This window comes from Dasypus novemcinctus, chromosome 8, assembly GCF_030445035.2.
Source record: "Dasypus novemcinctus isolate mDasNov1 chromosome 8, mDasNov1.1.hap2, whole genome shotgun sequence".
Classification (NCBI taxonomy): domain Eukaryota; kingdom Metazoa; phylum Chordata; class Mammalia; order Cingulata; family Dasypodidae; genus Dasypus; species Dasypus novemcinctus.
The window spans coordinates 94,612,878-94,637,473 of NC_080680.1; the positions used below are offsets into that span (position 1 = coordinate 94,612,878).

The 24,596-nt window shown below is 37.7% G+C and overlaps 1 protein-coding gene and 1 non-coding gene across 5 annotated transcripts in view; both read left to right on the top strand.

Moving 5' to 3' along the window:
- Window positions 1–24,596, top strand: part of RC3H2 (ring finger and CCCH-type domains 2) — a 71,056-nt gene that overhangs the window by 35,767 nt on the left and 10,693 nt on the right. For 2 of the 4 annotated variants that reach the window (XM_058302428.2, XM_004463434.5), the window contains exons 5-20: window positions 553–728; window positions 5,806–6,006; window positions 6,490–6,622; window positions 6,739–6,857; window positions 8,523–8,635; window positions 11,950–12,258; window positions 16,931–17,145; window positions 17,824–18,257; window positions 19,282–19,452; window positions 21,083–21,229; window positions 21,594–21,807; window positions 22,283–22,367; window positions 23,035–23,116; window positions 23,528–23,662; window positions 23,928–24,035; window positions 24,135–24,283. In XM_058302428.2, coding sequence (XP_058158411.1) covers window positions 553–728; window positions 5,806–6,006; window positions 6,490–6,622; window positions 6,739–6,857; window positions 8,523–8,635; window positions 11,950–12,258; window positions 16,931–17,145; window positions 17,824–18,257; window positions 19,282–19,452; window positions 21,083–21,229; window positions 21,594–21,807; window positions 22,283–22,367; window positions 23,035–23,116; window positions 23,528–23,662; window positions 23,928–24,035; window positions 24,135–24,283 — 2,791 coding nt within the window. The remainder of the gene's footprint in view (window positions 1–552; window positions 729–5,805; window positions 6,007–6,489; window positions 6,623–6,738; window positions 6,858–8,522; window positions 8,636–11,949; window positions 12,259–16,930; window positions 17,146–17,823; window positions 18,258–19,281; window positions 19,453–21,082; window positions 21,230–21,593; window positions 21,808–22,282; window positions 22,368–23,034; window positions 23,117–23,527; window positions 23,663–23,927; window positions 24,036–24,134; window positions 24,284–24,596) is intronic. The other 2 variants (XM_058302429.2, XM_004463435.5) reach the window with 1 other exon arrangement.
- Window positions 6,297–6,406, top strand: LOC111765364 (small nucleolar RNA SNORD90). Its single transcript, XR_002797739.1, has one exon. It is a non-coding gene; the product is annotated as a small nucleolar RNA SNORD90 (small nucleolar RNA).

Below are 24,596 nucleotides of genomic sequence, written 5' to 3' on the forward strand. Positions count from 1 at the left end.
TTAAAAATCCACATGTATATTTAATTCAAGAATGTTACCTTTGCATGTCACCTCATATTATCTTTATGTAAGAATAACTAGACTGGGTATCAGATATCCTTGTCTGTGTAACTAAACAGCCCCATCGAAAAATGGGCAAAGAACTTGAATAGACATTTCTCCAGAGAAGGTATACAAATGGCCAATGAGCACATGAAAAAATGCTCATTGTTATTAACAAAATGCAAATCAAAACCATAAGATATCACTTCACAACCGAAAGGATGGCTATTATCAAAAAACTGTAACACAAGTGTTAGTATGTGGAGAAATTGGAACCCTTTTGCATTGTTGGTGGGAAGGTAAAAGGGTTCAGCTGCTCTGGAAAACAGTTTGGTGGTTCCTCAAAGAGTTAAAGAATTACCTGGTGACCCAGCAATTCCAAACCCAATTTTGGAATTGAAAACAGGGACTCAAACAGTTACATGTACCCCAGTGTTCATAGCAGCATTATTCAGTATAGCTAAAAGGTTCCTCATTTATCATTAATTCATGTTCCTTTAATATTCCTAGCTATGCAAGAAGAAGCCTTGAAGCTGGTATTACTGGCATTAGAAGATGGTTCTGCTCTCTCAAGAAAAGTTTTGGTACTTTTTGTTGTGCAAAGACTAGAACCAAGATTTCCACAGGCATCAAAAACAAGTATTGGGCATGTTGTACAGCTACTATATCGAGCTTCTTGTTTTAAGGTAAGTACTAAGAAATTTGTTTTAAAAGAAACACGTTACTCCCCCATATGTGAGACAGAGCCTTCCTAGGTTAGGCGTTATCCAATCTAGAGGGCTCAGAAATGCAGAATGCCTACTAGATTGAGAGGAGACATTTAACCCCTGCGTTGATTGCACCAACGATACTACTTATTGGTAATAAGTGCACATATGTGAAGGTGTCAGTAGCACAGAGCAGAACATAAATAGTTTAGTAAACTTGACTCTTAGAATAGCAGTATGAACAACAGAAACCTAATCTGTCATTTATATTTACCATCTTAAAAGGGTATTAGGAACTATGCTGAAAACTTATAAGAATTGGCAACCCTTTAATTTCCTAATCAGTATTTCTGTTCCTCATTCCCTGTAGTGTGATTAGAATTAAGGCCCTTAATATGAACATGGCATTTATATTGTCTTAAGGAATACAAAGAAGTGAAAAATTGAGGAAATTGCCCCACTCTGCATTTAGGTGTTGTGTTTTGATTGTAGAGAGCAGGGAGGAACCCCAAGATATTCAGAAAAGTTGTAGTTTCTTCTTTTTTTAAAAATTTATTTCTCTCCCCTTCCCCAGTTGTCTGCTCTTTGTGTCCATTCGCTGTGTGTTCTTCTGTGTCCGCTTGTATTCTTGTCAGCAGCACCTGGAATCTATGTCTCTCTTTGTTGCGTCATCTTGCCGCATCAACTCTCCGTGTGTGCAGTGCCACTCCTGGGCAGGCTGCACTTTTTTCGTGCTGGACGGCTCTCCTTAACGGGGCACGCTCCTTGCGCGTAGGGCTCCCCTACAGGGGACACCCCTGTGTGGCACGGCACTCCTTGTGCGCATCAGTACTGCATGTGGGCTGGCTCATCTCATGGGGCAGGAGGCCCTGGGTTTGAACCTTGGACCTCCCATGTGGTGGGCCGACGCCCTATCCATTGGGCCAAATTTGCTTCCCTAAAGGCTAGTGGGTAGTAACAGGTACTGAGAGAAGTGGAAATCAGGCTGAATCCTTGAAGTTACTGCATATTACAAGAGTATAGGTTGCAGGCTGGGGCTTGAGAAAGGCCCATAGACTTGGAAATAGAAAGGTCCATTGTGAGAGTAAAACATGTAAATTTGAAACCAAGGCTTATTTGTTATTTTGCTGGTTTTATGGCCCCAGGAGTGAAATCAGTACAGACACACAGAAAAAGGTTTTTTTTGGCAGACTGCGCAGTTTGAAATAATATGTAATTGATGATGGAAATATGTTCAAATGAATTCAATTAACTCTACTAATACTAACGAGGCTTAGACACTATCTGTGTGATTATTATAGTGCTTGATTTCATGTCCTTAAGCCAGCAATTGAAATGAATCTGTTTCATCAAACATTATGTTTTTGATTCAGCTCTCAAATTACAGAGATCATTTGTTACAGTGAGGTAAATGACTAGGTTCTCACACTGTGTATTACTGGATGTTTTTTCCTCATAGGTACATACTGATTTGTAGTTTATGATTGTCATACATCTATAGCTGCTACTGATGTCTGATAATTTGAATAATAGTAGTTTAGAAAGTTATTTCCATTTTATGCTCTTATTTCACCCTTATAACCCTGTAGTTTAAAATGTTAAAGCACAGTATATGGAAGAGTGAAAAAATACCATGCTCACTTTAACTGCCAAAAGATCTTACTTGGTTGGCATTTATTTATTTGTTTTTTAAGATTTATTTATTTCTCTCCCCTCCCACCCCCCCCACCCTGGTTGTCTGTTCTGTGTCTATTTTGCTGCGTCTAGTTTCTTTGTCCGCTTCTGTTGTCAGTGGCACGGGAATCTGTGTCTCATTTTTATTGCGTCATCTTGTTGCGTCAGCTCTCTGAGTGGGCGGCGCCATTCCTGGGCAGGCTGAACTTTCTTTTGCCCTGGGCGGCTCTCCTTACGGGGCACACTCCTTGCGTGTGGGGCTCCCCTACGCGGGGGACACCCCTGTGTGGCACAGCACTCCTTGTGCTCATCAGCACTGCACATGGGCCAGCTTACCATATGGGTCAAGGAGGCCCGGGGTTTGAACTGCAGACCTCCCATATGGTAGACGGACGCCCTAACCACTGGGCCAAGTCCGTTTCCCAGTTGTTGGCATTTATTTTAGTAAACTCACCCTTGTCCAAGGTCTGGTCCTCAGCTTTACAGGCTTGGAGACCTGAATTGTGTGGGTACATAAAATAAATTAATTCCTCAGGAGCAGACTCTACCTAAACAAGGTCACATATACAAGATTATCAGTTTTATTAATTTGTAATGAGAAATGAAACTCTTAAATGATCTGAATCAAGGGGAGTTAATGATTCTAATGTTTAGTACAGTACTTCTCAGCTGAGTGGTACACATTGAAACACATTTGTTCCCTATTTGTTGTATCCTCTGGTTGCATCAGCTCGTCTTCTTTAAGAGGCACTGGGAACCGAACCTAGGAGCTCACATATGGGAGGCAGGCGCCTAACTGCTTGACCCACATCTGCTCCCCGTAAACTTTTTTTTTTTAAGATTTATTTTTATTTATTTCCCCCCACCCCCCTGCTTCCTCCCATTGTCTGCTTTCTGTGCCCATTCCTTGTATGTTCTTCTGTGTCTGCCTATATTCTCATTAGGCGGCCCCAGAAACCGATTCTGGGACCTTCCAGAGTGGGAGAGAGGTGATTACTCTCGTGCCACCTCAGGTCCCTGTTCTGCTACGTCTTCTTATTTTCTCTCCTCTGTGTCTCTTGTTGTGTTATCTTGCTGCACCAGCTCTCCGCTTCAGCTTGCACTCCTGTGCGGGAGGGCTTTCCTGTTTGGGGTGGCACTCACATGCAGAGTGGCTCTCCTTTGCAGGGCCACATTCATGCGGGGCCACGTTCCCATGTGGGCCGGCACTCCATGTGGACCAGCTTGCCACATGGGCCAGCTTGCCATCACCAGGAGGCCATGGGCATCAAACCCTAGACCTCCTATATGGTAGACGGGAACCCAATTGGTTGAGCCACATCCATTTCCCTCCTTGTAAGCTTTTAAAAGTATATATTTCTGGACCCCATCCCTAGGGATTCTGATTCAGTGTATCTGAATTAGGACTTCAGCATTCATATGTACTTCTTTTTTTATGTGTCTGAAATGTTTTTTGGGATGGTATCCCACTCATCTTCCTTCAGGGTAATTTTAGTGCTGCTTCCATCTGAAGGAGTATCCTGCTTTAAGCCTTGCTCTTCTCTAGTTTGGCAGAGGACAATGGAGCAACCAATACACAAAACTACTGTTTGAGCATTGCTAAAGGCCATGGTGATTTTATATCATCCTGGACATTTTACATCCATGAAGTAGGAATTGGGGCTCTGTACCAGATGCTGCTTGTGTTTCCTCTTTTCCTTTTCTGGAGATGAATGGAGGAAGTTCTTTGTGAGAGCCATGTTCTCTTGGGGAGGTCATCACCATGGGAAAACCATACATACTTTTTAATTACATGGCCTTCAAATCCAAGAATTCTGTTTCATTTGACCTGAGATTGTAGGTTTCAGAGCTTTACAGATCGATTGATATTATTAGAACTTTACTAGTACCAGGCTCTGTTCATTACCTAAGTCCATCTTCACTCAGTTAAGGAGATTCTAATGCTACCCATGGGAAACTCTACCCTGGATGGTGCTTGGGATGAGTGCTACTATCTTCTGGTTCTTTGGGTTTGTTTTTTCTGTTCTTTAGGTTGATAATTTTCCTTTTTATTTCCTCAATGTTTAAGTAGTTACAATGGAATATAGATTTTTCTAACTTCTAAGATATAAAGTAAGCACATTTTACTCTTCTGTTATAACTTAAGATTGTATTGTTTAGAATTTTGGACATCTAAAACTTGCTATAACGAATTTATAGATCCTTAAAGAGATTTAATTAATCTATGGTGAGCTGATACTGATACTGTTAACTCTCTGATGGTAACATGATTTTTCTGTGTTCGTGTTCTTGGGGGTTTTTGTGCCAATTAAAGCAGCAGAAACAACTGGTAAGTTAATCAGGATATTTTCATTTTAAAGGTGAGGAAACTATTTTTCGAATATTTTGAATCACTTGACCAATCTTATGTTTCAGAGCTTAGAATAGTCCTAGGTGTTCTGGATCATAACCAAGTTTCAGATTTCACTGAGGCCTTAGCAAGTTTCAGTAGTTCAGGAATAAGTGTGTATATATCTGTTGTGGAAATTATCTCGCCATATATACCCAAGTGTTTGGTTAATTAAACAACTTCACTAGGACATGTGAAACTTTTGAATTTTTTTTGTAATCACTTTTGTGAAGTATGAATTAAAGCTGTATAAGTATCCTAGTGATAATTCTTGTAGTGACAGAAAATCTCACCATGTGATAATGCCTACTAGATGACTGGATTTCTTATTTGTCTGGCAGTCTATCCTCTTGCCAAATTCCAGATTGTTAAATGTTTAATCTCATCATGTCACTCTCCTGCATGAAAGTCCTCATTGACTCCCCATTCCCTTCAGGTTAATATCCATATCCTTACCATAGTATATAAGACCTTCTATGAGTCTTCTCCTGCTTACTTCTTAGCCTTTAACTTGGTGTTTTATTCTTTCATGTTTCTATTTCATGCATTCGCCAGTTTTAGAATTCTTTCCCTTACCCTTCTTTGCCTGGGGAATTCCTATTCATTTAGTTCAGTTCTTGTGTAGCCTTCATTTGGGGGAAGTGTTTTCTGATATCATCCCTCTCCTCCACCAGTCAGATTTAACTTCCTTTCCTCTATGTTGGTACAGAGCCTTATAATAAATAGCTCTTATACTGTGATTTTCTGTTGACATGTTCTTTTTCTCTGCCAGCTTCTGAGCTCATTGAAAGCAGGGACTATGCATTTTGTTCCAAAAAGGATTTGCATGAAGACATTATCCTATGTTCTTTATACGTTCTTTATGTGGTGTCTGATAGTAAGCATATCCCCACCTCTCCATCCCTCCAATAAGTGGATGAATTGGTTGGGGTGAAAAAATCAGACCATTTCTGATATGTTTTTTTTTTTTTTTAATTCATTCTGTTTTCTCAGGTCACCAAAAGGGATGAAGACTCTTCCCTGATGCAGTTGAAAGAGGAATTTCGGAGTTATGAGGCATTACGTAGAGAACATGATGCCCAGATTGTTCATATTGCTATGGAAGCAGGACTCCGAATTTCACCTGAACAATGGTCCTCACTTCTGTATGGTGACTTGGCACATAAATCACACATGCAGTCTATCATTGATAAGGTTTGTGAAATTAAGAGATGTTGATTTTACACCACTGCTATTATTTTGAAGGGAAAGGAATTTTCTAAAGGGACTAAAGAGGCAACCAATTGGAGATTCTTGCATTTTTAAATATCAGATTCTTCTAAATTATCTTATTGTTTTCTTTCTTTTTCCATTTTATTTTTTAACTTTCAAAATCAATTAAGGGAGGCAAGAGGGAAGCAAATACAGGATATTAGCATAAAAGAACCCAGGCTTACAGATTCTCAGGTTCATCTTCATTCTGACCCCAGAGAACTAATAAAAGCTTCTAAATTTTCCAAGTGTCTACTGATGAATTTCATAGGGCAGATTCTGAGGTGAAATTTAATTCATCATTGATACTCCTACTGTGGAATCTGAAGACACTTGAAAACCTATTTACTTTATTGACGAAATGAAAGCATTTGAATACAGATGTGCCATAAGAACCAGAGTAAAAGGCATTTTCTTTTCTGTTAGCTTCAGTCTCCAGAATCGTTTGCAAAAAGTGTCCAGGAATTGACGATTGTTTTGCAACGAACAGGTGATCCAGCTAACTTAAATAGACTGAGACCTCATTTAGAGCTTCTTGCAAACATAGATCCTAATCCAGGTATGTGGAAAAATGCTCAGTTGCTTTACTTTTTTGACCTTTGAGATAAATGACACAGGAAAATAGTAGCTAACAAAATTTTCCCCCCACCCCACCCCCTTGGTACCTTATTTTAGATGCTGTTTCACCAAGTTGGGAGCAGCTAGAAAATGCAATGGTAGCTGTTAAAACAGTGGTTCATGGCCTTGTAGACTTTATACAAAATTATAGTAGAAAAGGCCATGAAACACCTCAAGTAAGTACATTTATTGCACTTTTGACTGCTTTTATCTCTAACATAGTTTCATGGTAAACATTTTAACAAGCTGTTTGGTTATTAGGCTCCTTATGTGATTCTCCATCATAACTTTTTATTGTCTCTGTTCTTTACTATACTTGATAAGCATTTTTTAGCACAGCAAGAGTTTGGAGACAATCTTGGATATGAGTTCAATGTATTGCATAATGGTTTTGTTTTTTTTTTTTTTAATTCTCTCTCCTTCCCCATGCCCTCCCCCAGTTGTCTGCTTTCTGTATCCATTCGTTATGTGTTCTTCTGTGTCTGCTTATATTCTTGTCAGCAGCATGGGGAATCTGTGTCTCTCTTTGCTGCGTCAGCTCTCCATGTGTGCAGTGCCACTCCTGGGCAGGCTGCACTTTTTTCGTGCTGGGCGGCTTTCCTTATGGGGCACACTCCTTGCACATTGGACTCCCCTATGCTGGGGACTCCCCTGCATGGCACGGCACTCCTTGCACACATCAGCACTGTGTGTGGGTTAGCTCATCACATGGGTTAGGAGGCCCTGGGTTTCAACCCTGGACCTCCCATGTGGTAGGTGGACACTCTATCCGTTGAGCCAAGTCTGCTTCCCATACTGCATACTGTTTTGAATCAAGTATAGATAATTGATTCCTTCTGAACATTTTTCTAATTTTTTTTCTGATATGGGAAATTGTCACTTTTCTCCATTACTGTCATCCAACTGAATTTGTTTATAAATTTTTGGAATTTGAATTTTCAAAATCAGGAGTTATTTAAGACTCAATCCTTTATTTTAATAGTGATTTGTCTATAACATACTATGAGTTGGTCACTATGTTCAGTATTTTACGTATTTTATTTCTAATCCTTACAGTCACCTGCAAGGTAATTGCTCTTTTTAAACTGAAGGTTAAAGAGGTTAAATAACATGTCTAAGGTCATACTTGCAGTAAGTGAGTAAGTTGGGATCAAAACTACTCTGAAGTCTGTGGTCTTTCCACTCCTTCCTTATTGTATTAGAAGATGTTATATATAATACTGAAATAATTAAGTGAAAGATAAATGTTTTTGTCTTATTAGTGTCACAAAAATAAGAATGACTTCCTAGGTTTTAATACAAATTATAGCTGTTAGAATAATTTTTTTTAAATATTCTGCTTCATTGTTTGAACTTAAGTATCTCCAAGCCTAATAAGAAAAGAGTTGTATCCTTAAGTTGTCATATGAATTGGTATTTCTTAATCTTTTACAGTAGAAACTATGCTACTTTTGGGAGGGGGGAATTTAAGTGAACAAAGCTTATGCCTTACCTATTCTATGCTTGTAAAAATTGTTTGTGTAATTTTGGTTATCAGAATTTTAAGACAGCAGTAAACATTTATTTTCATGGGCATTGTGTTGTTGCCTGAGAAATAAATAGATAGAACATTTGAGTCAGTTTCAGATAACTCTGAGAAGAAATGTCTGAAATACCAACTCTAGATTATACTCTATAACTCACAACAGAAACACTATTATAATGGAAGGGTAGTAGTTTCAGTATAAGAATTACTTATTTAAGTGAAAGAGAATTAAGGATATAATCATAAAGTTCTGAGTTCTTAGAGTAATAGCTGGAATCTTCACTTTTCCATACATCTGATGGTTTCATTTTTGTAGCCTCAGCCAAACAGCAAATACAAGACTAGTATGTGCAGAGATCTGCGACAGCAAGGGGGATGTCCACGAGGAACAAATTGTACATTTGCCCATTCTCAGGAAGAACTTGAAAAGTAAGTTTTGAGAATTCTCTATGATAGAGGTTTAATATTTAGTTATTATGTAAGTGTGTCATAGACACCCTTAAAGTTTCTGATGAATTTCAAAGATGCAACTAAATTGTAGAGTTCTTTATAGTGTACAGTAGTTTTCTTTTGAAACCTACCTTTGCTTTTGTGGCAATAAGCTTTACATGGTAAGTGATTAGAATTTTCATTTCTTGTTGTCTCTGTGGTGCTTCAAGCCCTCTTGCATTAGTATTCTGAGAAAAAATTTTTTACTGGGATGACATGTTAGTTTTCCAGAAGTGATTGAGGTAGAAACAAGCTTGGCATGTTCAGGAAATAAAAACAAATCCAGTGTGTCTGGAGGATGGCGAACAAGAAGAATGGCAAAAGATAGTTTTGGAATGGTAGGCTAGGGCCCCAATCATGTTAACCTAATGAACCATGGTAGTAATAAATTTGGATTTTTTTCTGGTTGCAGCAGGAAGCCCTTGTAGGGTTTTATTCAAAGGGAATGATGACATTTTAATTTTGTTTTAGAAATGTTACTTTGACTTCTCTATGAATGAAGACTGATAAAGAAACTGCTGCAATGGTCTAGGCAAGAGGTTGGTAGCTTGGTCCTAGGACTGTAGCAATAGAAATGATGAAAAGTGGTCAGATTTAGAATATATTTTGGAAGTAGAGCTGATAGGACAGACAGGTTGAATGTGGAGTAGATTACTCAGCCAAAGGGGTGCTGATGCAAAGTACCAGATCTGTTGGGTTTTATGAGGGGTATTTGTTTCGGGTAGTTTACAGTCACAAGGCCCTGAAGAGCACAACTCAAGGTACCATAAGAGGTACTTTCTCACCCAGTGTCATTTGCCATGTGTTGAAGCAAGATGGCAGGTGATATCTGCAAGGGTTCCACCTTCCTTCTTCCTCTTAAGGCTCTGTTGTTCCAGCTTCTTCATTCTAGCTGTAGGCTGGCATAAGACTCAATTCTCAGGGTTCCTCAGCTGCTCTAGTCTCTTCAGCTGCAAACTCTCCGGCTCATCTCTCTTCCCAGGGCCTCTACCATGTCTAGGAACCTGTCTCTTCTTTATGTTCTTCTTTGTGTGTCTACTTCTGTGTTCTTGATTGAGCATTTATATAGCCCACGAAGGGGGCAGGAACTCAACCCTGCATGCCCTAATGACGCGATTGAAAGTCCTAATGTGAACATAATCAAGTAAACGTAGAACCTTTGAATTTAAATCATTCAAAGGGTGTCACGCCCAAAGAAACAAGTTTAAAAACATAAGCATTATCTTTTTTGGAATTCATAAATATCAAACTGCCACATAGGGTTTAAAGAATAAAGAGTCAAAGATGACTCCAGGGTTTGGGGCCTACATTAATGGGTGGTGTCTTTTGCTGAGATGGGAAATGCTTTAGGGTAGAAAATCCATAGTTCTCTTTTGGTCTTTGAAGTTTGAGTAAGTGAAGAATTGTATTTCACCAAGATTAGAGTTTTACCAGGTAAATTCAACAGGCAGATTAGACCAAAGGAGTGAAAGGTATTTGCAAGAAAGGGATTAATGGTGGAGAGTGGGTTCTAAGCAGGGTAAGGAAGGGAGTGAGTACTTACGGGGGAGCTCATGGATAATTTTTTAAAAATAGGGAGTAATTAGCTTTTTCAAGTATGGGTCCAGATTTTAAATACAAGTGTTCCCACGTGAGTAGGAAGTGCCTTTAAATACTCTGATGCTAGGGCCCAGTATGTATCCCTACTTGTCATTTACTTCACCTTTCTTGTTTAAATTTTGCTTCTCATAACTTCTCTAGAGTTTTTTAAGATTTATTATAATTTTTTAAAATTTACTTTATTTTTTCTTTCCTTATTCCCCTTTTCCCCTATATGGTTTGTTCATCTGTCTGCTCATTGTTTGCTTGCCTTCTCCAAGAGGCACTGGGACTGAGTCTGGGACCTCCCATGTGGTAGGCGAGTGCACAAGTGGTTGAGTCACATCCATTTCCCAGCTCCTCTCTTTTGAGTGGTAATTCTGCTAAGCTCACAATCAAAACTTTACTTTTTATTTGCTAGACTGTTTTTACTAATCTTCAGGGCATCTGCAGTTTGTTCTTTGAGGATAGAAAGCAAGGTGTAGCTGGGCATTTTGTGTAAGAATCTTTGAAGTAAAGAATGAAAAGCAGGTTTCAGAGAGCATGTTGAAGAAAGCACAGGGATCTTTGGGCCCATCCATGCTTCCAAATTGCCTTTCTGAAATACAGGTCTGCTCATTTCCCCCCTTAATTATAAAGCAATCATTGATTCCTCTGTGTCCACAAGATGACACATGTAAACTGGCCATAACCTGTTGTTTTATTGTTGTTGTTAGCTTCATTTTCTATCACTCCACCTTTAGTCTGATGTGGGAATGCTTTGTGTTTTATTGAGTGTATGTTGTGCATATGTATGTGTGTATGTGTGTGTTTGAGAGAAAAAGGATTGAATAATGAAAGTGTTGATGGATACTGAAGGACTAAAAAGGAAACTTATGAAAGAATTGATAAAAACTAATTCTGTTTATATTTTTCTACCATATGTTTAATAATGTGTTAAATTAGTGTTAGATTACCTTATGTTTTTATAATTATGACCCAAAATGTGTGTAGTCTTTCTATTCATGTAAAGTAATTGCTTATCACCTTAAAATATTGGAGGGACTACATTATAATGAAATTTTTTATTATATAAGTGGAAACAAATTTTCTTGGAGTACAAGATCAAATTGTATCATGTATTAAGAGTATTATAGCTGGCTATAAATAAAATGAAAAACTCAGTTTCAGGAAAGTCTTTAATCTGAATGCCTTTTACTCTATGCATAAACAAATCTAAAAAGTATAGTATTAAATACAATACTAAGTATAGTATTTAAGAATGAGTTATGGGTCTATATTTCTTGAAAATTATATGCTGCTTTAACAATTTAGTAACAACAGAAAATACTTTCAACTTTTATATTCTTTTTCTGTTTGTGTTTCCAACTAAATTTGGTTTCGGTTCCTGTCATTTTCACATGTAATATATTTTAATTATACAGCATTTTCAAGAGGATCCCTTCCAATTCCCTCAAAAGCCTTCTTTAAATATATATGTGCACTTAAATGGTGTATATCTTATTTTCTTGTGACATCTATCACAGCAGTTTGATATAGACTTTATTTGATATTTAGCTAAAGAAACTTTAAAAACCTGTGTCCTCCTTTTAAAATATTTTCCCCTTGCCTTTTTTTTTCCTTAAGAGTAAGATTTAGTAAAACATTCACTGATATGTTTTTTGTTTTTGAAACAGGTATCGGTTAAGGAACAAAAAAATCAATGCAACTGTAAGAACATTTCCTCTTCTAAATAAAGTTGGTGTAAACAACACTGTTACAACCACAGCCGGAAATGTCATTTCTGTCATAGGAAGTACTGAAACAACTGGGAAAATTGTTCCAAGTACAAACGGGATTTCAAATGCAGAAAACAGTGTATCCCAACTCATCCCACGTAGTACTGATAGTACATTAAGAGCTCTGGAGACTGTGAAGAAAGTGGGAAAGGTTGGCACTAATGGTCAGAATGCTTCTGGGCCCTCTGCAGAGTCTGTAACTGAAAAGTAGGTATTAGGTAAAAATAAGTTATTGCGAACTCTTTATCCTCTTTCCAATCCTCTGAGTGTTTTTGTTTATCCTGAGTAAAAGCTAATCAATTTTTATGCAGAATGTTTGATATAGTGAAAAAGCACTATAAAGAAGTTTGAGCTCTAGTCCTGGCTCTGTCTACAACTGAATAGCTAGCTCTGTGACATTAGAAAGTCACTTTACCTCTGCTTTTTGTTTTCCTCAACTGTAAACTAAAGGGGTTAAACCACATTAGATTTTTTTCACACCATAGTTCCTTGAATAATAATTTCATTGAAGTGCTGGAAAGTAGAAACCTAAGCAGGTGAGATGCTGATCATCCAGCCCGTTTCAGTCAGAGCAATTCCATCCACTTTCTTTGTACTTTCTAATAAGGTAAATTGGTTAAGAGGGGAAACTTTGAAGCCGAACTCTGGGTTCCTGTTCTGGCTCACTGCTTCCTAGCTGTTTGATCGTATGTCAGTTACTTAATCTAATTGCTGTGCTGTTTCTCATTTCATTCATCCATTAAATTAGAATATATAACACCCATTTTATATGAGGATTAAATGGGTTAATACTTCTAATGTGCTTTGAACAATGCTTGCCAACATAGTAAGCACTCAGTAACCACCTATTTTTATTATTATTATTATCACCATTATTAATATTATTGCTATTCTTGTTATTAGGTTGCAGCATAAGATTTCATTTGGGAAAAAGGTTTTGGTGCTTTTATGTTTGAAAACTAAAAATTGAAAGCTTACTCCTAATTCTAAAATCTCATATTTTGTTATTTTTTGTGGGGGTCTTATTGATATGACTTAATTGCAGGTGTTATTGTTATAGTCCAAAAATAGTTTGTCAGTATCTATATATACCTGCTATGAATAAAAGATTATGCTAGGCACACAGTAAACTGCTAGTGATTTCATGTAATAAATGATGACTAGGCATTAATATTTCTACTTCTGCCGTCAGCATATGATGGAAATTATTTATTAAAAGATCCCTATGATCATCCCCAGGAGAGATTTTAGAAAAGGTATATCGGAGAACATTGTCTGGATAGCAAATGTTATTTGTTCACTCGTTCTAAGCAGTTTTTTGGCACTGTTGGAAATACGTAGGCAGTGTAAAATAATATCTCTGCCTTTAAGGAGTTTATGATGCTCAAATTATGGAAATAGCATTTATTCACATGAAACAATACTCAAGTTTGATTAAAAGACAGGAAAATTTAATATAGCTGGCAGAAATATGGGCGATGTCAGAAAATGAAATGTGAAACTTAAGTTTCTTGATAATTACATAGAATATTGTGGAGACCAGCCTATTAAAACTGAAGGTTTCAGTTATGGACTGGAATAAAACAAGATTAGATAGTTTGATACCAGATTACAAAGTACATTTATATATGTATATCTTTAGAAAATGAACTTTTGGGAAGCGGACTTGGGCCAATGGTTAGGGCATCCATCTACCATATGGGAGGTCACGGTTCAAACCCTAAAGTTCAAACCGCAGTTCAAATCCCGTGTGGAGCTGACCCATGCACAGTGCTGATGCACACAAGGAGTGCCGTACCACGCAGGGGTGTTCCCGCCTAGGGGAGCCCCACGCGCAAGGAGTGTGCCCCATAAGGAGAGCCGCCCAGCGGGAAAGAAAGTTCAGCCTGCCCAGGAATGGCGCCACACACACAGAGAGCTGACACAGCAAGATGACGCAACAAAAAGAGACACAGATTCCCGTGCCGCTGACAACAACAGAAGCTGACAAAAAAGAACACGCAGCAAATAGACACAGAGAACAGACAGCTGGGGCGGGGGGGTGGGGAGAGAAATAAATAAATCTTTTTTTTTTTTTAAATTAGCTTTTGAAGTGTTGTGGCAAGATAATGTAAAATTTTTATATCTTTCCAATGGAATATTCAGCCATAGCATGAAAGAAAGGAGTTAAATACTGTTACATGCTACAACATGGATGAGCTTTGAAAACGTTATGCTAAGTGAAAGAAGCCATAAACAATAGTTTACATATTGTATGATTCCATTTATGTGAAATGTCGAGAATAGTTAAATCCATGGAGATAGGAAGTAGGTTGGTGGTTGCCAGGGACTGTGGAAAGGGAGGAATGGGGAAAGAATGCTTACACATATGAAGTTTCTTTTTGATGAAAACGTTTTTTTCCAATTAGAATAGTGGTAAGTGTTGCACAACCTTGTGATATATGTTAAAAACCACTAAATTGAACACTTTAAAAGGTTGAATTATATGATATTTGAATGAAATCTCTATTTTAAAAATGGATGAAATAGGGAATATGTTTTAGAAATGAATCTGAACATTATTTATTAATTCATTCAAAAATTATGGATCACCTACTATGTGCCAAATACCAGGCATACTGTATGTCCCTATCTTTAATGGTCTTCCTATCTAGTTGGGGAGACAGACATGTAAACAGATAATATTATATCTGCTGAACAGTACTATAATGGAGTTGTGTTCCAAATATTATGGGAACACAGAAAAAAACTATGGCTAATTCAATAGGAGGATATTATGGAAGGCTTCTTAGAGGTGAGATGATAATCAGATCTAGTTCCCTAGTTGGGTAGTATGTAAGGAGGCCTTCCAGATAGAGGAAGCAACACAAAGGCACAGAAGTATGAGAGGAGTTGTTGTGAAGGGGAGAACCCAGAATCCTGAAAGTCATCTAGAATATAGTTGTAGTAATCTAGCTGTCTGAATAGGATGTGACTGAAAATTAACTTTTTCCCTCAATCTAAATTTTTGGCTAGTTTGCATGATTTAATGAGACAATGTTTACCTTGTCATGGATTTTGATGCTTTTTTCTTGGTAATGCTAAGAATTTGCCTTTTCGAAGTATAAACCCAAATACTATGACACTCAACGTTTTGACATGGAAGGACCAGGTAATCTATGTAAACCTTTTATTTAGTATAGTGCTTGGAATGTGGTGACTGCTAGTTTACTTTGTTATAAAGAAATCCTAATTGCTTTCCTTGTTGCCTTTATTTAACTTCAAAGAGAAAGTATGGGAAGTGGACTTGGCCCATTGGATAAGGGCATCCGCCTACCACATGGGAGGTCCGTAGTTCAAACCCCGGGCCTCCTTGACCTGTGTGGATCTGGCCCATGCTCAGTGCTGATGCACACAAGGAGTGCCGTGCCATGCAGGGGTGTCCCCGCGCAGGGGAGCCCGATGCGCAAGGAGAGTGCCCCGTAAGGAGAGCCACCCAGTGCGAAAGAAAGTGCAGCCTGCCCAAGAATGGTGCCGCACACATGGAGAGCTGACACAGCAAGATGATGTGACAAAAAGAAACACAGATTCCCGGTGCTGCTGATAAGGATAGAAGCGGTCACAGAAGAACACAGCGAATGGACACAGAGAGCAGACAACTGGGAGGGGGGGAGGAGAGGGGAGAGACATTAAAAAAAACAAAGAATAAGTATGGCCCTAACATATCTCTAAACTTTAAGCCAATACATTTGTGCCTACTGTTATTACTCAAAGATCCTAAATAAAGTTGTGTATTTTAGAATAAAACTGTACATAAAAGTAAACCTCTGCTAAGACTAATCTTATGGGTGAGACTTAAGGGTAGTCAGAGATCCTCAGTAAAATTGTGTGTTTTAGAATAAAACAATACATAAAGATAAACCTCTGCTAGACTTACCTCCTGGGTAAGACTTAAGGGTAGCTCATACCCCTTGTTTATACTGATGCTTTTAAAAGACTTCTCTAATTTGAGGGGGAAAAAACCTCTTAATCTGCTTGAGATGCAAGATATTGAATTCCTGTGTCATTAACATGATTTTTTTTGAGTCACCACAAATCTGTGATTTTGCCACGGTTTGACTTTGTGAAAGGGAGTAAGGGGAGAGGATATAGGTATGTTTGAGTACCTGTTTCCCATGTATGAGGTCCTGGATTCAATCCCTGGTACCTCCTTTTTAAAAAGGAATAAGAAAGACATGATGAGATCTTCTGGAGCTGATAATTTAGTGACAACAAAGAAAGTCTATTTGTGTGTGTGTGTATTTTTTAAAGGTTATTGTAACCAAGATAATAAGTTTGTGTATTTTCTATCAATTTTACGAGTTACCGGATACTACTGTATTATTTGTGCAATAAATATTTACTGAGTACTTACTGTGTATCCAGGAAATGTTTTAGGTGCTGGAGATACAGTAGTTAACAAAATAGACAGAAATGGTCTTTCCTCAGGGAATTTATATTTTAGCTAATCCAACTCTTAATAGTATTAACAGCTCTTTCTTTCCATGTCTGTCTTTTTTTCCTAAAGAATTCTACTGGCAGAGTCTATTGTCTATTGGGAATTTATTGAATAAGAAAATTATTTAAAGAGGGGGTAAAAAGTGACTAATGGGTCACATTAGTGCCTGGGATTTGTCTGCATTTTCATTTTGCCCTCAGCAGAATATATGTTATTGTGACCCTTTTAATTAACAATGTAAGTTGACAGTGAAATTCACTGCCTTCTTTGTCAGTATGGAAATGTCTATAAAGTGTTTTCTGCAAATGGCTTCACAATGTAATTTTATAAAAAATTCCTACTGAGGGAGACTTAACAGTCACAGTGATTTGTCCTTTGCCTTTTATTAAATTTTCTCCCCAGTAAAGTTGGTTCTCCACCCAAGACTCCTATAAGTAATGTCGTTGCTACCTCAGCTGGGCCCCCTAATGTTGGATCAGAGCTGAATTCTGTGCCTCCAAAATCCAGCCCGTTTGTAACTAGAGTACCAGTATATCCTCAGCATTCTGAAAACATTCAGTATTTTCAAGATCCAAGGACTCAGATACCCTTTGAAGTCCCACAATACCCACAGACAGGTAAGTAATTTTAGACAATTTTAGACTTTTTAGATAATTCTAAGGGAAAAGTTGTGATTTAACATTTGTTGTTTTTAGATAAGTGGGTGTATCATTTATATATGTTTAGAATGTCAATATTAAAAAAAACTAATCTCGTGGACTACATGGCCCCTAAGTTTCTTTCCTTCCCTAAGAATCTATGTCTGTATACCAGTATCTTTAAGGTCATTCCTATGCCTCAAAGAGTCCACGAATGAGCTTAAGGGGGTTCTGTAAATCCCCTAAAATGGTATATGAAATGTTTTGTTTAGATATCCTCATGTACATTTTTGGTACGATAATGCATAGTTTATATAGGTTTTGAAAGAGTTCTTTAGCTTCTGACCCAAAAAGTTAAGAACCAATGATCTAATTCCTAAATTAATGGCAGTAGGTGCCTTCAAAAGAAATTTATGAGCCATCTGTTAATAGTTGTCCTGTTTTTAAGGAGTAATTTAACAAGGTATTGAATGTTAATGATTTTCATATATTGGTGTCTTGGAAACATGTAGCTTCCTCATAAAGCAGGGTATAACTAAGGTACGGTGCAAAGCTTATTTTATTTTCCCACATTAAAGGCTGCTTTAGACTTAAACCATTATAAAATGTTGGATTTTACTAAGATCACATTAAATATTCCTCTTTCCAATTTTCAAGGATACTACCCACCACCTCCAACGGTACCAGCTGGTGTGGCTCCCTGTGTTCCTCGCTTTGTGAGGTCCAATAATGTTCCAGAGTCTTCCCTCCCTCCTGCTTCCGTGCCATATGCTGATCATTACAGTACATTTTCCCCTCGAGATCGAATGAATTCTTCTCCTTACCAACCTCCTCCTCCGCAGCCGTATGGACCAGTTCCTCCAGTACCTTCTGGAATGTATGCTCCTGTGTATGACAGCAGGCGCATCTGGCGCCCACCCATGTACCAACGAGATGACATTATTAGAAGCAATTCTTTGCCTCCAATGGATGTGATGCACTCATCTGTCTATCAGACATCTTTGAGAGAAAGATATAATTCATTAGATGGATATTATTCAGTGGCTTGTCAGCCACCAAGTGAGCCAAGGACAACTGTGCCTTTACCAAGGGTAAGTGATGATAGAAATAGGAATGTTGTGTAGTGGTTAAGAGCACAATCTCTGGAGCAAATAACCCAGGTATATATATTCTGGCTCTTCTACTTACTAATTCTTTTTTTTTTTTTTTAATTTAAAATCTACCATTTATTTTTATTTTTTTTTTAAAGATTTATTTTTATTTATTTAATTCCCCTCCCCTCCCCCGGTTGTCTGTTTTCTGTGTGTTTTTGCTGCGTCTTGTTTCTTTGTCCGCTTCTGTTGTCGTCAGCGGCACGGGAAGTGTGGGCGGCGCCATTCCTCGGCAGGCTGCTCCCTCCTTCGCGCTGGGCGGCTCTCCTTATGGGTGCACTCCTTGCGCGTGGGGCTCCCCTACGCGGGGGACACCCTGCATGGCGCGGCACTCCTTGTGCGCATCAGCACTGCGCATGGGCCAGCTCCACACGGGTCAAGGAGGCCTGGGGCTTGAACCGCGGGCCTCCCATGTGGTAGACGGACGCCCTAACCACTGGGCCAAAGTCCGTTTCCGTCTACTTACTAATTCTATGATTTAGGAAAGTTACTTGATATCTCTGTGCCTCAGTTTATTGATCTGTTTAATGTAAATAATAATTGTAACCAGCCTCTTAAGGCTGTGGTGAGGATTAAATCAGAAAAAAATCAAACCTCTTAGAACTGGACCTGATACATATTAATGCTCTGTAAATATTATATTTGGATAAGAAACTGATGGGAAGGTAGAAAGACATCTTCAAAATACAAGCAAAGGGCCTTTGTCCAGTATCCTCACGTATTTACAAATGACCTTCCTAAACCAGAAAAGTGAATGTTCCAATTTTACTTTTAATATCAGTTGATAAAAAAATTAACTTTTTTTTTTAAGTGTATAGGGGATAGGCTAGAGTGACTTCCTTGCTGCTTTTTTTTTTTTTGTCCCAACAACGTAATAAATTGTTTTCATTATTTAAACTGAGGATAGTTAAATTTATTCACTGCTCCCTAGATGATAAAGATTGTTTCTTTTATCCCTCCTTAGGAACCTTGTGGTCATTTGAAGACCAGTTATGAAGAGCAGATAAGAAGAAAGCCAGAGCAGTGGGCACAGTACCACACTCAGAAAGCACCTCTTGTCTCTTCATCTCTTCCTGTGGCAACACAGTCACCAACACCGCCTTCTCCTCTGTTCAGTGTTGACTTTCGCACTGATGTAAGAAAGATTTTAATCACTTAATGTTACTGGGATAGGGTAAACAACTGTCTTCAGAACACTCTTTTAAACCAGGATTAGCTATGTTAGATATTTTTTAGTGGTTGGGTGTTCATTTGCATTTAGTTCAATAAACACTGAGTGTGTAAGCACTATGGCTTGCAGTTGTGAGACACTAAAGACCATTAAGACACAGTCCTTTTTCCACCAGGAATTCAAAATCATTCCAGCATTGTAGTTCTCATTATTTTTATGTTTATTAATAAGATTTCTATCTACCATTTATTGAGCACCTACTCGTGCCAGGTACCATACTAAGCATTTACATAATGTTACTATTTTTTAATTCTCACAAAAACCTTAGGGGGCAGGTATTATCCCTATTTTACAGATGAAGAATTCTACTCAGAGAAGTTAAGTAATTTGCCCAAGCCTGTAAGTAGCAGAACTGGGATTTGAATCCTGGTCTCCCCGCGGCACTCCTTCCCTTCTTCAGAAGAGGTACAGAAATGCCTACTTTATTATTCATGCTGCTTACATCTCTGTTAATTAATGTTCTTGGCATTACAAAACCAGTTTTTGTACCAGGATAATTTCTTTTTATCCTGGTGTTTACAGTACTGTTTTATGTTATATTCAGAACATTACATTTTTTTTAGTAGTTTCCTCTGGTTTACTGCCCATTCCCCACCCAGAGGTTCTAATAAAATTTTAAAAATCTGTATAATAAATGCCATGTACTTGTCATCTAGCTTCCATAATTATCAACTCATAGCCAGTCTTTTTTCATTTAAATAATCCTAGACATTACATTACTTCATCCATAAAAAGTTTCAATAAATAATTGGATCTTTAAACTAGATTCACTTCCATCTCATCAAACTTAGACTTCTTCAAAGCAGCAAAACACCTTGACAATAGTGTGACACTTGCCTGATAGGAAAATGTATTTTCAATTTTCATACTATGCTTTAGGAGATAACTATTTCCGAGATATAGATCTGCTCTTTTCTAGCGGAATGAATGGGGATAAGTTATTTTACCTTCTTGGTCTTAAGTTCCCTTATCTGTGTAATTAGTAACTAGATTTAATGATTTGTATTGTAGTCCCATAGTTATCTTTTCTCACAGTACCTTTAAAATTTATCTTCTTTCTCTTCTGATACCAGAGCCATCTCTGAATTCTTATTGTACTTAATGTTACATGGTTTTTCAGCCATGTTCCCTAATATACACATATTATTATTTTCTCACAAAATTATGAATTCTTTTAGGATGGGAGCTGTGATGTGTATCTATGTGTGGTGTGCATGTATTTTTCTCTTCATTTTTTCATGTTAGAAATGGTATGCTGTAAATACTTGATTGGTTTTGATAGTGTCAGTTAAGGGTTCCTTATGAATACTTAAAGGACAATGCAAAAAGAGAAGGCATGCTATTTGCTACTAATAAATACAAATAGTGTAAGTACTATTTGTTTTGCTTATGAGAGGTTTTTATTATTAGTTATTGAAAGTATAATTGTTCACTATGAAATCTTATATATACTATATTGTTAACTACATTAGTTACAAGTTTATAAATTTAAGTTTCTTACTAATTGGCTATGCTTTTTTTCCTCCCCAATCAGTTCTCTGAAAGTATGAGTGGTACAAAATATGAAGAAGATCATCTTTCCCATTATTCTCCCTGGTCTTGTGGCACCATAGGCTCCTGTATAAATGCCATCGATTCAGAGCCCAAAGATGTAATTGCTAATTCAAATGCTGTTTTAATGGTATGATTTTGTGGGGGAGGGAATAATGCATGTTGACTCAAGTCTAAGAATAATTGAATGCTTTCATCTGCATATTGTTACTGTATAACTCATCTGTAAGCAGCAGGGTTATGTTTGGGTAAGTCTGAAACTAAATATATTTAATACTTAAACTATTTGCATATAGTTCAGTGGTTTAAAATTAATGGATTATAATTGAGATCTAGAGCTAATATTAAATTCACCAGAAATTGTAATTATCTTTTATTTAATAGCATGTATTGGGTATTACTAACTGGTATTACTAACTGAAGCAATTCCCAGTAGTCCTTTTATTTATTTATTTATTTATTTACTTTCTTATTTTTTATTTTGGTTTATGCAGGACCTTGACAGTGGGGATGTTAAAAGAAGAGTGCATTTATTTGAAACTCAGAGAAGGGCAAAAGAAGAAGACCCAATAATTCCTTTTAGTGATGGACCTATCATCTCAAAATGGGGTGCAATTTCCAGATCGTCCCGTACAGGTTACCATACCACGGATCCTGTCCAAGCCACTGCTTCCCAAGGAAGTGCGACTAAGCCCATCAGTGTATCTGGTAATCCATTTAACCTAGCCTGATATGTTCTAGGCACTGCTTTTTCATCCTCCCCCTGTGAGGTATGAATTTTTCCCTCCATTTAACATCCACAGTACTCAGAGTTAAATGGCTTCACCAGGATCACATGGCTACTGTAATAAAATAATAGATGTTTTTTAAAAAGTATACATTCAAAAAATAAAAATAAATAAAAACAGAAGTGACAACATAAAGAGTGAACCAGAATATGAACTGTGGACTATGGCTAATCATATAAGTATAATAATATTGTTCCATCATTTGTAACAAAGGTACCACACTAATGCAAAATGTTAATAGTACAAAGACTGTGTGAAGGGTGAGGTATATATGACCTGTTTACTTTCTGTATGATATTTCTGTAAACCAACTGCTCTTTTTTTTTAAAAAAAAAGAAAAAATATACATTCACATATATATACTGGTGTGATTGTTTCTTTTTACATTTCTATAGACTATGTCCCTTATGTCAATGCTGTTGATTCACGGTGGAGTTCATATGGAAATGAGGCCACGCCATCAGCACACTATATTGAACGGTAAAGATGTTTTTAATTCTTTACAATTCTCTTTTCTCAGACTTGTATATATCCTCAGAGTACAAATTCTAACCTCAGTTTTTCATGAATATACTTTGAGCTATGCAACAAATTTCTGAAAAAATTTTAAGTGTACATTTGGTATATGACTGGAGATTTCAAGAATGATCTGTTACGGTGGCGGACTTGGCCCAGTGGTTAGGGCGTCCATCTACCACATGAGAGGTCCGTGGTTCAAACCCCGGGCCTCCTTGACCCGTGTGCAGCTGGCCCATGTGCAGTGCTGATGCACACAAGGAGTGCCCTGCCACACAGGGGTGTCCCTGGCGTAGGGGAGCCCCATGGAAGAGAGCAGCCCAGCGCGAAAGAAAATGCAGCCTGCCCAGGAATGGTGCGACACACATGGAGAGCTGACACAACAAGATGATGCAACAAAAGACACACAGATTCCCCTGCCGCTGACAACAACAGAAGCGGACAAAGACGAAGACACAGCAAATAGACACAGAGAACAGACAACCAGGGTGGGGGGTGGGGGAGCAGGGGAGAGAAATAAATAAATCTTTAAAAAAAAAAAGAATGATCTGTTACCTAAAATGTATAGTCTACTGCTTTAGTTGCTTCATTCGTTTCAATTTTACTACAATAAAAATATTTCTCTTTAAAGGGACAGATTCATTGTTACTGATTTATCTGGTCATAGAAAGCATTCCAGTACTGGAGACCTTATGAGCATTGAACTTCAGCAGGTAGGCTCTATGTCTCTCAGACTTAAATTTTTAAAAAGCAGAATTGCAGGGAAGTAGCTGTGGCTCAATCAGTTGGGCTCCCATCTACCATATTGGGCCCTGGGTTTTTGTCCCGGGGCCCCCTTGTGAAGGCAGCTTGCCTGCACACCACAGAGAGCTGCCTGGCATGCAAGCAACATAGAGAGCTGACTCAGCAATGTGACACAACGAAAAGGGAGACAAATTAAAAAAAAAACACAGAAGAGCACGCAGTGAATGGACAGAGAGAACAGACAACAAGCAAGTTGTAAGGGGGGGGAAGATAAATAAAAATAAGACAGAGCAGACAGCAAGCAAACCAATGGGGGGGGTTAAGAAAAATTGCAAGTGAAAGCTGTGGTTGAAAGCTGTTAATCTTCATTTCTTCCATAGGCCAAGAGTAACTCATTACTTCTTCAGAGGGAGGCCAATGCTCTGGCCATGCAACAAAAGTGGAATTCCCTGGATGAAGGCCGACACCTTACCTTAAATCTTCTAAGCAAGGAAATTGAATTGAGAAATGGAGAGGTAAAGAATTGAACCTCTCAGCTTCATGCTTAATGTATTTGTTAAATTTTCTGCTTCTGTACTTTGATTTATACAATAATAATACATTTATTGTACCTTTTCCTGATAGATAATTGTTTTGAAGACTTGAGTTAAAATAAAGTTGTGATCCCAGATTTCTTAAATAATTATTTAATTATATTGTTGGGATTCCATTTTAATTTAAACCAGAAACCCCAGTTTCCAGAGCTATAATATCAGTGTTGTTTTTTTTTTAAATTTACAGAGTGATTTTACAGAAGATACAGCAGATACTAAGCCTGATAGAGATATTGAGTTAGAGCTTTCAGCACTTGATACTGATGAACCTGATGGACAAGGTGAACAAATTGAAGTAAGTGCCACAATTAGATATTTAGGAGGTTTTGTTCCATTGGAAAATGAAGTATAAAATACTTGTAAACTGAAAGATTAAGAAATTTTATTTTCTTAGGAGATCCTGGACATACAACTTGGTATTACTTCTCAAAATGATCAGTTGCTGAATGGGACAGTAGTAGAAAATGGGCATCCAGTCCAGCAGCATCAAAAGGAATCACTAGAGCAGAAGAGGCAGAGTTTAGGTGAAGACCATGTGATTCTGTGAGTGTTAGAAAATTCATAACCAGTGGGTAACAGATGTACCGTTGAGTTTCATTTTTGCCTTTACACTGTGAGGGGAATTTATATATTGGATTGTCCAAATCATTGCCTATTAACACTATTATACTATACTACTATATTGTATAGATATATTTAGTAGCCTGAAACTTGCTCTTTGTTGGGATGCAAGTAAGACTTTGCACTCTAGCATCAGATTCTTCAGTCTGATAGCCAAACCTATAGACTACAAAATAGAAAATTAAAACCTAGGATGAAGATTTCTTTTTAGAAAATCATGTTAAGATTTTTATGG